At 37.1% G+C, this 13540-nt stretch overlaps 1 protein-coding gene and 1 long non-coding RNA gene across 2 annotated transcripts; one reads left to right on the top strand and one right to left on the bottom strand.

Annotated features, from left to right (window-relative positions):
* Window positions 1-9: 9 nt before the first annotated feature.
* Window positions 10-2979, top strand: LOC125141012. Its single transcript, XR_007140346.1, has 2 exons — window positions 10-521; window positions 1440-2979. It is a non-coding gene; the product is annotated as an uncharacterized LOC125141012 (long non-coding RNA).
* alox5a (arachidonate 5-lipoxygenase a) lies at window positions 2690-11049 on the bottom strand. Its single transcript, XM_027142199.2, has 14 exons — window positions 10849-11049; window positions 10153-10351; window positions 9962-10043; window positions 9514-9636; window positions 7318-7424; window positions 6999-7171; window positions 6766-6912; window positions 6026-6229; window positions 5807-5893; window positions 5473-5651; window positions 4960-5081; window positions 3429-3529; window positions 3163-3333; window positions 2690-3071 (listed from the first exon to the last, which is right to left on the bottom strand). Exons 1-14 carry the CDS (start codon window positions 10996-10998, stop codon window positions 2892-2894), a joined length of 2025 nt encoding a protein of 674 aa, XP_026998000.1. The 5' UTR covers window positions 10999-11049; the 3' UTR covers window positions 2690-2891.
* Between the last annotated feature and the right edge of the window lie 2491 nt (window positions 11050-13540).

Genomic DNA, 13540 nt, shown 5'->3' with positions numbered 1-13540 from the left:
GGCAGAGAGTGTATTTTCCGCCTGTATTCCGACATAACCCTGCTTCCTGCGCTGGGACGTAACTGACACACTGAGTTGTGATTGGTCCAAATTCTGGTCTCTAAGAGGTGATATAATAAGCCACTGTGAGCTACTAACCAATCTCCAGTAACGGAGGCGGGGTTTATCGGAATACAGGTAGGAAAGAATTACAAAAAAAATTTCATGAAATTGTGGGAATGACGAGGGGAGTAATAGAAAAAACAGTGTGGAATTTGTAAATTATTCAGTGATGTCGTTTTTTTTTTTGCTTTGGGAAAAAAAAAATTTTAATGGATAATTGAATGAGTGGCATGCATGGTGCTGTCAGTTATAAGTTGTAGTTATCAGAATCAGAAGAAGAAGAAGAAGAAGAAGAAGAAGAAGAAGAAGAATGGGAAATAATAATAATAATAAGAAGAAGAAGAAGAAGAAGAAGAAGAAGAAGAAGAAGAATGTGCCTGTGCCTTTGATTTTAATTACCTACATAATCAATAACTTAAGTAAGTATCAAAGTTTCTGTCATTTCCCAAAAATGATATTTGATGCAAACCTTTGCCTAAAAGCTAATATTTGCGTGCACTCTTGAGTCTTTTTTTTTTGCATTTTTTTATTCCACATTAACTTATCACTAACAATGTGCAAATTTGTTAATAGAATGTCTTTAGGATGTTGTTTTAGTTTATTGTGAACCATTTAACTGCATGCTTAAGTTGTTGAACAATTTTCATTTTAGTGTCACTATTGTATTAGATGTCAAATATCATTGTTTATGTGCTCATTTTGATATTTAAAAAACTTGAATGAGTTACTTTTTTTTAAACTCTTGAATGAGTTACTTATTTTAAGGCATTTAATCACCCAAAGGCACTATAAGTGATCATCTCTGGTTTTGTTGTTTTTGTTGTTGTTGAATAAGGTTTGAATATGTATTTATTATACCTAATTACACTATGTATTCATTATAATTAAGATTATGTGGATAATGTTGCTCTACGGGGTAAAAAAATGTAAATGATGGGGGGAGTAATTAATCAGCATCCTAGAACATCTAAAAGAAATAATTAATTAATGTTAATTATTTATTCCATGTTCCTGTGGCATTAATGGAATAAACTGAATATGAAAATTCATACTCTATCAAAAGGATTTAAGACAACAATCATCCTTCTAATAAAGTCTTTTTGTTATTTTCTCTATTTTCAATTTAATCATTTTTAATATTTTCACAAAAATCTCCTGTGAAAAGAAGTTATATTTCAGTTAAAGTTCTTGTAATACCGTGTTGGTGCAACACTGTATAAGATTCAATCTTAAACAAAAATATGAAACAGCAACACAAAAGAATCTCTGTTTTTTTATATAAACATGGTTATGATAACCAGGGTTAATTTAAATCCTATTAATCTTTTTCATTTCAGTGTGGTGTTCCCCAGCTTCACCTCTTCTGTTAATTTGCAAATTATATCCCAAATTATAACTTCAGTTTGTGTGTGAATCTGACACAAAATCCAAGGAAGAAAGGGAAGATGAGACATACCGTTCATGTCATACTGCTCACGTAGTAATTTATGAACAGGACCATTTTTGTGACTAGTAATGTGATCCTAATGCTAGCTTACTCAGCAAAAAGAGAAGCATGTTGTCTGCACTGGTAAAAGCAAGACTTACTTAAAATAGTTTTGTTCCCTGTAAAATCAACTACACTCTGGCCTCTACACTTCTGTTGCACGAACACTTGGAACGTATGCACTAAAATCCTTATCTAAATTTTCCACATTAGACATATTTGGCATATTTTGTTCTGACTACAGAAATACAGCATTTAATAATGTCATGCTACAGTGTTTTAAAGGAACCTTCTAAAAGCCTGTTCAATTCAAAAACATTCATTCTACATAAACCTTTATGTATAAACTTTGAAAGCAGACTGCTGTGCTCACCATCAATACCCTAAACGAACATCATTATTAAATATGAAATAAGTGATGAACAAATAATCAACCTTTTAATACATTCATCCTTACTGCATCTGGACATAATGAAGCACGTTCATTAACAGTTATATAGAGTATGCATAACTGTTAATAATGGTAGAAGTTGTATTGGCATTTTGTCAACTGGTTTTGTTGACAGTATTAACAAAGATAGTCTCTTTGGAAAAAATCCACCACAACTCAGTTTATAAGCTAAAAATGTTGATGCCATTTTGAATATTATGCTCCAAATCCAATGTAAACACTAACACAGGATATATATATATTATGTATTATTAAATACAAATTTAATATACATAATGTTAATGTTAATAATTTTGTCAGGAGCTTCATATTAAAATTTATAATACAGAATTCGAAAATCATGTCTGTAAGTGGGGCCTTTTATTTTAAGTATAGTTAAAAGGAAAATCAAAATTGTATTACTGATTACATATTAACTGTCCTATATGTTGAGCCCTCCGGGTGTGCAGACTCCATATTGTTTTGGATTCTGTCTGGGAACAGGAATTTTTTTATTTGCATTTTTGATGAATACATGATCACTTGTTAGCTTTTTTGTAAAGCCCCCTCTCAAGAGCTTTCATGTGGACAACACCTGGGTTTTTTTAAATAAACACTAAGCTACATTTCAAGACATTATTTAGAATTGCCATAAGTGAAAAAGCAAAGTATTTGAGTAATCTATATTTATTGAAATCCACCAATCATTTTATAGCAAGATGGAAAACTTAACTGTAATACGTAATTCAAAACCACAAATTTATCAAAGTATACAGTATGTTCTTACACAAAGAATGTATTACAAAATTAGGCATGTGACAATAACAGTGCAGGAAATTTTCCTTCACACACAAACCCTCCAGCTTGTAGGATTCAGAGTGCCACACTGTTTGGGATCCTGTCTGGAGACAGGTAGAAGAAGGGAAGATTCTTCCCCTCATTGCGATTTTTGATGGCTTTGGTTAGCTCGTCCAGCTTCTGCCGGAAAGTCTCCATAGCTTTCTTCACCGGTTTCTCAATGAAGTGTTCATCAGGATACATGCCCAAGAACAGCTGGAAAGAGAAGCACTTACAAGTGTCAGTGAAACTGCATTACAGCAGTGAATGTGGAGAGAAAGCATGTTGGTTTTTTTGACAATCTCACCTCATTGTCTTGGAACTGACTAAGAGCCCACACTGCTCCGAGATGCCAGCAGGAGCGACCACGGTCTGGCAGACTGTGCAAGATGAATGCCATATCAACCTCACCCTTCTTTGTAGGTGGGGGTTTCCGCATAGTGGGTGGAGAGTTTGGGATCCATGAACACCAGTCATACTGAAAGTGTAACATTTGTTTTATAATATTGTATTGCAATATATCATTGTTTTTGTATTAATTTTTGATGATTCTCGATTACAGAGTGATGCTACCTGGCCAAAGTTGATAGCAGCGTGTTGTGCAGAAGCTGTGAAGATTATAACAGTCAGGTACTCCACCAGCTGCTCTCGGTTCTGCAATGATTTTGGAAACTCTAAAGACAACAAGAAATATGTCTTAACAAATGCTCTCAGAAATGATTGGACACATCTTTCAAACTCACACAAATACAGAACATAGTTCATTTCTTCCTTTGTAGATTTTAAGCATTAGTGGTTGTGATTTTGAGGAAGGTCTTGAGTGACGAAACAGGGAAGACATTTAGAAACTCCTTAAGAAACTTCTGACATCATGACAGTCAAGTTGATTTTATGAGTTATACAGTATATGTAAGCTTCCATTACCATCACACTCATTATTTCAATGCTCATATGAATAAAGCATGCCCAGATGAAGAAAACTTCAGTCAATTACAATTAATTGGGATCCAGCCCGGACTTTGGCCATGTGCGGATGTTTATGTTATGTGTTCACGTGTCTGCTCTGCCCTTGTCTCTTCCTCCCCACCTCTGCACACCTGTTCCTCATGTGTTAATTGTCTTGTGTATTTAACAGTGCTGCACTGCCTATGGCAGCATGGAATCCTTGTCCTTGGTCTCGTCACTTTGCCCCGGTTTTGTGTGTTTTATTTATTAAATCAGTTTGTTTTACTCCATCCTGCATTTGGGTTTTTATCCCCACGTCGCTGACAGAAGGATTCCGCCAGACTCAGATCCAGCAAGATTGCGTCAGCCTGGACCGGCTCTGTGGGAGTATTTTTTTTTTCCTGACTTTTTCCCCTGTTTTTCACTGGACTTTTGTTTGACATCGGTTTGCGTTCGTTCCTGTGAGGGATGCCTTTCAGTCGCTTTCGGTTTTCCACGGAGGACACTGCCTCACTTCTCGCCGGCGGAGGATGTCACAGCTCGATTTTGTTTTTTTGTTTTTTTCGAGATGTGGGTCTGGCCACGGTGTGTCGAGGGTTGTGCTCAGCCCTTCAGCTCGGCTGTGGACGTCGCTCTGCCCTTTGGCTCAGCTGTGGACGTCGCTCGGCCCTTCGGCTTGGCTGTGGACGTCGCTCTGCCCTTTGGCTCAGCTGTGGACGTCGCTCGGCCCTTAGGCTTGGCTGTGGACGTCGCTCTGCCCTTCGGCTCAGCTGTGGATGTCGCTCGGCCATCTCAGTCTCTCGGCCCTCACGTGGCGGTGTACTGTCAGGATCCAGCCTGGACTTTGGCCATGTGCGGTTGTTTATGTTCTGAGTTCACGTGTCTGCCCTGCCCTTGTCTCTCCCTCCCTGCCTCTGCACACCTGTTCCTCATGTGTTAATTGTCTTGTGTATTTAACCGTGACACGTTGCCTATGGTGGTACGGAATCCTTGTCCTTGGTTTCATCTCTTTGTCCCTGTTTTGTGTGTTTTATTTATTAAATCAGTTTATTTTACGCTATCCTGCATTTGGGACTGTTTTTATCGCTTCTCTGACAATTACAGGGTTCTAAAAATGTTTTCTTTTTTTAAGAAATACTGAGAAAAGTTTGTTTCTTACCACAGTAATCAGAATCCTGCATTCCAAAGCTGCAGACATCTTTGGCAAATGCCTGTATCTCCTCATCCTCCTGCACTGTTTTGTCACTATCATAGAATATGTGCACAATGTCCTCCACAAAACTACCAAGAGACACAAAAAATGAGTTTATCATCCATCCATCTATTTTCTGTACTGCTTATTCTACTCAGGGTCAGACGGAGCCTGGAAACCTGGAGTCTATTCCAAAGGACTCTGCAGGGTGCCAACCCATCACAGAGCACAGTCACACACACACACACACACACACACACACACACACACACGCACGCAGTTTTTCAAACACTACAGACAAGTTGAAGATGCCAATCAGCCTACAACGCATATCTTTGGACTGAGGGAGAATTTCCAGAGTACGCAGCAGAAACCCTTGAAGCGCAGGATCCCTAAACTTCTCACCAAATATTAAAATGTTGCTGTTTTTTACCAAGCAAAATAGGTTTATATTTAAATTCTGGAAACTTCCATATTTACCTTTTGATTATCTCCCACACACAGTTGCCATCATCTCTGTAGAAGTAGTAGGGAATCTCTTCCTTGCTGTCCATGCCTCGAGCCTTTATGGAGTCCGGAAAGCACAAGGACTTATAGGTGAAAGTCTTCATGGCTTTCTGCACTAGCTCTACATGGCCACCTCCACCTGTACCATTAGCCTGTCCATACACACACACACACACACACACACACACACACACACACACACACACACACACACACACATTTAAAGTCATTTTAGTTCCTAAAGACACCACAAGTACAAGTATAAGTGTTTAACATGGTCTAAAAGTGTACTAAAGGGTAAACATACCTTGTCAAAGAGTCCACATTCGCAGATGAGTTGCTCGCGTGCTTTTGTGTTGATAGCAATTGTGTAACGAACATGTGGCAAAATCAACTGGAAATTTTAAACAAATCTTATGAAAAATTCTTCAAGAGCTGTGCACAATTTATGTCCTCTAATAAGGCTATTTATTTCTTGGCAGATACATGTATTAGTTTGCTATGATAATGTGTAAAAGTGGTGTACCTTGTACACAGGATGGACGGCAGGCAACTGTCGGAACATAGCAATGCCAAAAACCTCAGATATCAGATGGGTCCTCAGGAGGTGTGTCACTGTCTGGTGCACATGAAAGTCAGAAGACCTTACCCAGATCTTGGCCAACAACCAGTCATAGTCATTATCAGTAGGCAGGAAGATTGGGCTGTCTTCACCTGGGGTTTGACTTAGCTTTAAAAACATACAGAAATGTCTTATTTACAATCTGCAAATGAATTGACAATACTAGCTGTTGCATGGTGCATTTGCCAGAACTTTGGAACATTAGTTACAAGTCATTGTAGATCAGGAGCCTACAGTGGATGAAAAATAAGAATACACCCAGTACTACAGGGAACATTACACTCATTCATTTCTAGAGGAAGTTTAAGAGTGTCTAATCTGACAAGTGAAAGTTTTTTCAGACATGGGAGGAAGTCGGAGTAATTCGCAGGCTACTATACGGAAAAATGTAAAAGTAAAACAGTGACAGCAGCAATTTTTTTATTGTTGGTATCATGATGTTGTTTTAGGGGCCTCTTTGAGTAAACATCAAATCTTTTCCATGTTAGTTACTTTACTACAATAAAATTAGAAATTTTAAAAATCAACAGTGGTTCATTACATATTGATAATCTCTTTACTGCATCAGAAGTATTTTATAATGTAATTGAAATGGGGTTATACAAGGCAGATCTGCTGGTACTCTAGAAAGAATAGTCACTTACCTGTATGGCGATTGGCAAAACTTTGTTCTGAGTGTTCTTGTACAGCAAGCAAATGGGTGCCGCTAAATACTGCAGGGTGCAAGGATCTGTAGCATTAGCTGTGACGTCCTCCATGATCTCGTAGTCTGCTATAAACAAGTTTCCTGCCTAAAAACCATGACAAACAGATTACAGATATAAAAAAAAACAACAGACTGCCTTACTGTTCAGTATAAGTGTTAATAATGAGTTACCTTCAGCTCATCTTCCAAAGAAAGGTCTCTTTCTAAGAAGTCTTTCACCATTTCATGTGTGACTGGAAACTTCTCTGGTATTTCTGTACACTTCTTGATGATGACGGGATTACAGCCATTTAAAAACTGATATCCAAACATAAAGTCTTCTTTCCAGTGCTGCATCACATACTCTGTCCAAAAGAAAAAAAATGTCATGCATGTGTTAGTTTATATGTAGAAATACACACTACTATTTATACTTTGTACTTTGTATTTGTACTATTTATAGTTTCACCCTTGTCTTAATATTGTATAAGGATGGAATAATTCGAAGAACCTGATATTGTGTTCTTGATCCTCACAAATATCCGTTCAAAATCTCCAAAATCTCCCCATGAGGACTGGAACATGTGCATGAACTGGTTAATACAGAGGTTCTCTATCCTAAAAGAAGAAGAATTCCTGGTTTTAATAGAAAAACAAACATCATATCATGAACTGCAAATTTGCTGTTTTCTGGTTTATTAAGCAGCATGTGAAACTGTGTTTACACATTTACACAGTGAAACTGTGTTGTTCTTTGACTGCTCCCTGTTTGGGATCACTATAGCAGATCATATTTGATTTTATATTTAATTATGTTACAGGTTTGTTTCCCTGAATACCCTTTATGACAAAACCTTCCCTTTTTTAGCCAGGCTTAGGAACAGCAGTGTGAGTTAACCTCTCAGTGGTGTGGGTTGCTGTGTTGGTTCCGTGCCTAGAAATCAAACCTCTGGCACAGTAGTTAGAGTAGGGGATCCAAATATATGCACACATACTTTGTGTCATTAAGAAACACCAAAACGTTTGAGAAGCTTTCAGCTGTAAAAGATGTTGGTGAGCCAATTTGGACATAATGAAAAATACAGGACACAACTGTAAGTCCTAGACATCCATGCAACTGCAATTTACTGTGTTCAGTAGTCTGGCTGCAAAGATCATATGCAAATGTGAGAACAGTACAATGACTGTTTATTAGAGAGTCAGAGAATATTATAACAGTGGGTGCAGTATGCTACTAGATAGGTAATGTTTGACACAACAAACTTTATGTTGGCTTGAAAAAGCCAGTCTGAAAGTTTAAACTCACAGACAGAGATAGATAGATAGATAGATAGATAGATAGATAGATAGATAGATAGATAGATAGATAGATAGATAGATAGATAGATTAGATAGATAGATAGATAGATAGATAGATAGATAGATAGATAGATAGATAGATAGATAGATAGATAGATAGATAGATAGATAGATAGATAGATAGATAGATAGATAGATAGATAAAACCGTACAAACCTCAAACACCATTACACTGAGACACCCCCTCTGGGTGGTTGTACACAGCAATAACTACCGTTTACCAAAACACAAGAAAAATATAGTTTGGGCTAAACTTCAGGACGTGCTTGAGATGAGGGTAATCGAGGAGTTGCATAATAGTTGGTCTAGCTCAGTGGTCTTGGTAGCCAAATCCGTCAGCTCAGTCCGGTTCTGTGTCGACTTTAGAAAAGCCAACATGGTGTCTAATGTTGACTCGTACCCAATGTTTTATATTGACAAACTGCTTGATAAACTATATGTGACTTGCTTTTATTCTACACTGGATTTGATAAAGAGATACTGGCCGATCCCATTTTCCAAACCATTCAGCTTTACCAATTTGTGACTCTGTTCAAGTTGTTTGGAGCCCCAGCAACGTTTCAGTGGCTCATGGACAGAATCCTACACCTGCATGCTGTGTATGCCACCAAATATCATCATCTTTGGTAATAACTGGCAGTGCTATAGTATATATAGCACCTGGGGACTGTCCTGGGTTTGCTGACACAGACAGGAGTAAAGTATAATCTGAAGACATGAAAAATTGGGTGTGTGGAAGTAGCTATCAGGGCTTCCACATGGGTCATGGGTATGTGCAGCCCCAAACTGATAAAACCGCGGTGATTGCAGCATGTCTGAAACCAGATACCAAAAAGGAAGTAAGGCAGTTTTTGCCAGGCAAAAAAAAAAAAAATCCTTTTTTTTAAAAAGACAAGCTTCCTATTGTAAAAGATCTCAGCAAGTCAATTTTTAAGATTCTTTTTTAAAATACAAAAGGACAAAGTGAGAATTCCAGGAAACAACTGCAAGTTTAGAAATTTGGTCTCATAAGTATAATAATCATAATCATAATAATAATTAAAAACTTTGATGCTGACAAAGCAAGTCTAAAATATTCAAAAAGTAGATTTTGAAAACAGCTTTTAGGAAAAAGATTCATAGATAGACAGGTAGATACTTTGACTTCTGCTCAGATAAAAAAGTGATAATAACAAATCAAACCAGGATGAACAACTTTCTTAAGTTTAGTTCATGTAGCTTGAAAGCTCTAGAAGAAGAGTATCAGAATTTTTTGGTCTAAGAAGAAGAATAAAAATAATTAAATAGCAGAACAAAGTGTTGGCTTTGTGCAAGCCAACACAACCAGGAACTACAACACAGAACTCACGCTTTACTGTAATTTAGAGCGAAGTCGATGCCTTTCTCACTGTCAAACTGGATATCTCGCGGAAGCTCTTTATGGGTATTTGCATCGATGCTCATGGGAAAGCCAGGATGCCACTCCCTCCATCTATAAAAAGGAGTCATAACAGTTATATCTATACTTCAGCCATAACAAAATATATGAAAATACACTTTTCATAGTGCACATAAAAGAAATAAATGAAGCAAGTCTCTACATACGAAATACCAATTTCCAGTTACAATGGTTCACACGCAATGTTTTCAAACATGGAAATTCAGTGATTCAGTGTAATCTCCCAAACTTAATGTTCATTTTATAGAGCTAAAAAAAAGTCGAAAAGTAAACAGCTTTTGTGTCAAGATAATTTGACTTCGCTGTAGTACGTATAAGAGCTATAGTAACATCTATTTCAAAATCATTTCTGTTAAACCTGTAAATCTTCTGTCTGTTTTCCAGTTCCTTGCGTCTGTGTTGTTTCGCCACTCTGGTTTTGTCTTGCTGAGGCAGACGAGCTGCAGAGATAACAAGCACGTAAAATCTTTTGCAACTTTTTTTGTGTGACTCTAAGAGGACAGGGGATTTAACAAATCACAGATGCAAGACACAAGAAAAGAATCTCACCTCTGCCATCTCGAAGTATCACCTCTTTATCGTCCACTACCCAGCGAAAACAAGGGAACTCAATGTAATCTCCATTGGGAGTCTTCACTGTAATGTATTTACAATACCAGTCGTCAAGCATCCAGTACTTTTTCTTCTCAATCTTTATGAGTTCTATGTCACCAAGACTCTCTGATACTTTGATGTCATATGAGTCCACCTGGGATTAAACAAACTGGGTGTCAACTGACAAATCATAAGATAAGAAAAATGTCATCTTTATTTCCCTAACAAATCATATTATAGTAAACAGAGTGCAACACAATCATTCTTGTATTATGAACATGGCCAGATATAGAGAAAAAAGGAAATAGAGAAAACATCTATTTTGAGACACAATGAAGCTTCTGACTCTGAAGCTTCTGACTCAAGCTTAAAGTCCTCTCTTTACCCATTCATTAAAAAAAACATCTTTAATTCACCTTATTTTAATTAGTCTGTTTTGCAAATACTGTATTGGTCTCCAGTTTACATTCCATTTGCATGGATTTTTCTGGATTTCCGGTCTTTTTCATAGACTGCTCTCATTCTGGCTCATGTTCACTTTATTTCTTCTTTATTTTTCCTGTTACTAATTGGCACCTACTGCAAATGTTAATATTAAAAATCTTTTCTGCAACCACTGAAACATTTTCAAAAAATTGACAGACATCTTACCGCTCCTCGCTCAAAGTCATTATATAGTGGTTTATCCAGAAGAGTTTTCTCACTGCAGCGATCCGTCCCCACCAAGGTCAGGTAAATGTAATCATCAGTGCCAGCGAACCACTGAGAGCCCGTGGCAACAGTCACGGTGTATGAAGTCATCTCGGTCAAAGAGTCTGACAGTCTGCGTCTCCACCAAGAACTCTTATGTGGTCTTTCACAGAAAGAACTTCCCTTTTCTACATCACACACAAAACTGCATGTACACTCACACTCACAAGATAAGTTGCTGATATACAGAGATAAAGCATGCAAATGCTTAAAGGCTATTTCTCAGTGGACTATTAATAGATAGAGTCTACCCATATGACACCCAAGAGTCATATGGAAAATCAAATATGTATCTACAATTCATTTAACATAAATGTTCTGTATTCTAAGAGGCTATAGGAATTATTATCAGGAATCGGAATGATGAGAAGAGGCTCATTTTACAGACAGCTCATTCAGACAGATCATATTACATCAGATGATATCAAAAAACTATACACAGGTGTCTGCTATTTATTTACCATGTTACGTGAGGTGGAACAACAAACAGTATTTTGTATACACCATATTTACCAGTCAAATGAGCCACTACCTCATAGAGTAGCACTGTACAAAGCCAGAGAGGAAAATGCAAATAGGTGAGGAAAAGCCAATATATGATGGTATAGATAAAATTATGAATGTAGTATTCTAGTATGCAGATAAGCAGGATATATAACAGAATTTGTAAACATCTCCTCACTGAGGTCTGCTAATATACATGTCAGGACGTTTGTACGAAACTCAATTAGGGATGCCGACCGTGTGGAGTTTCACATGTACTCTGTGGGTCTGTGTGGGTTTTCTTATGGTCCCTGGAGTATCCTCTATCCTCCCAAATACATGCCAGTAAGAGGACTGGTGGCTGTAAATTAATAGACTGTTGAATTAATGCATAAATATATGAACTCATGGTGATCTGCAGCATACTGAATTCCCATCCACGGTGTTTTCCCAACCCACACTCAGTGATTCATCCTGGATCACCATGACCAAGACTAGGATCAAGTCGTTACTGAATAAGAAAGAATTAATAATTACATGTATAGGGGTTAATGATTTTTACCGGAAATAAATAGTTAAACAGTTTTTTTTGGTATGCCGATTTTCAACAATGAATTTCTTTGTCATGCCACATTCCACAGCAGAGGTTAACAACTCGTATGAAAGTAGACTCTCAGGACTTTAACAATTTGTAGTGCTTATTAATTATTTATGTTTTCCTTGCCAAATAGGGGCGATATATCTATAGAAAAGTTCCAAAGTAGGAAGTAAAAGGTGAACTCAAACCCTGCTCTCCAAGTGCATGTTCGTCAGCATCTAAAGTGTCATGAAGACGCTAACTTTAACCACTAATGTTCTGTGTAATGTGATCCAAACAGTCGGAAAAACATATCACGCTAAAAAACTGAGTAACTGTAAAATGTCTGATAACTCAATTTCCGTTCTGACTAAAGAATGGAAAGGTATAAAGGGTTAAAGACTATACTTTAACTACTATATTATATAGTAGCCTATTTATAATATTTGGTTTTCTTTAGAACTAATGGCATCAAAACCCAGAAAAAAAGAAATGGCATCAGAAAACACATTACTATCACCCTCAAGTCCTTATAGAGGCTTGTGGAAAATAGTTAACATTGTGGGTTTCAGAATCAGCTCTCAAAGAGTTATTTTAATAGACTTATTCAGCAATGAAATGGTGCGATGTCTATTTTAAACAGGAAAGAAATATCAAACATCACAGTAGAGAATCATCTGTTCTCTATCTGTAGCTCAAGTATATGCAAGTTTGGTTTAAAAGATGAGGTGATGAACTGAAAGGCTGCTGTGGCTTTAACACAGTTTACTTCCTCATAATGAGGAAGTTCTTTTTGCGGGAAGAAAGTAAGGAGCTTTTGCTGAATTTGTGTGTAACCGAGCACAACACCACAAAACATCTGGAAGGATCTGAGTTCAGTAATGATGCTGAAATATTCTTTTACAATAAATGGCAGATATGACCAGCGTGTTGTTAGATTGTTCTTTGGTCACATCAAGTCAACAAAGGCAAAATAAATAGACATGTAGTTCCATTCGATGGGTTAATTATTAGGTGGTGGGCTGTTGCAAAACAGGAAAATATGCGGGTGTGTGTGTGCAAATGGGAAATAATGACATTTCCACTTCCTGTGCAGTCAAACAATTATTTGTTAGTCATTGAAAGAATAGTGACTGCTTTGAAGATTATGTGCTTTAAATTGAGTGCCTTGGTTTGAACTCAAAAAAACTTTTCTCACACACACACACACACACACACACACACACACACACACACACACACACAATAACTGCATATGTTTTCAGCTGCATATGTTTTCAGACATTTTAGTGTAGGAAGAGATTTGTAAAAAAAAAAAAAAAAAGTTTTTGAATAGTGTTAACAATGTTAATGTTAACAACTATATCCAAAGTTATACATTATTTCACATGCATAAGTTTATGTGCGTATGTCTCTGCTCATCTATCACAATGCTTGTGCATTAACTTTACACTGTGTAAGCATGTGAAAACATTCACAACCACAGTTTCCTTGTGGTAATGGAGTGGCAAAAACAAAAAGATTCTTGTATTC

The sequence above is a fragment of the Tachysurus fulvidraco genome, chromosome 4, assembly GCF_022655615.1.
Source record: "Tachysurus fulvidraco isolate hzauxx_2018 chromosome 4, HZAU_PFXX_2.0, whole genome shotgun sequence".
In the NCBI taxonomy this organism is placed as follows: Eukaryota; Metazoa; Chordata; class Actinopteri; order Siluriformes; family Bagridae; genus Tachysurus; species Tachysurus fulvidraco.
Note: the sequence above shows the minus strand (reverse complement) of the source record. Positions and strands in the feature narration are given on the sequence as shown.

Coding starts and splice junctions, on each gene's coding strand:
- alox5a (XM_027142199.2), bottom strand. CDS start 10,998: ATGACTTCATACACCGTGACTGTTGCCACGGGCTCTCAGTGGTTCGCT. Junction 9,637..9,961: donor AACAGACAGAAGATTTACAG/GTTTAACAGAAA, acceptor TCCTTTTTATAG/ATGGAGGGAGTGGCATCCTG. Junction 5,082..5,472: donor GTGTGGGAGATAATCAAAAG/GTAAATATGGAA, acceptor GTCTCTTGGTAG/TTTTGTGGAGGACATTGTGC.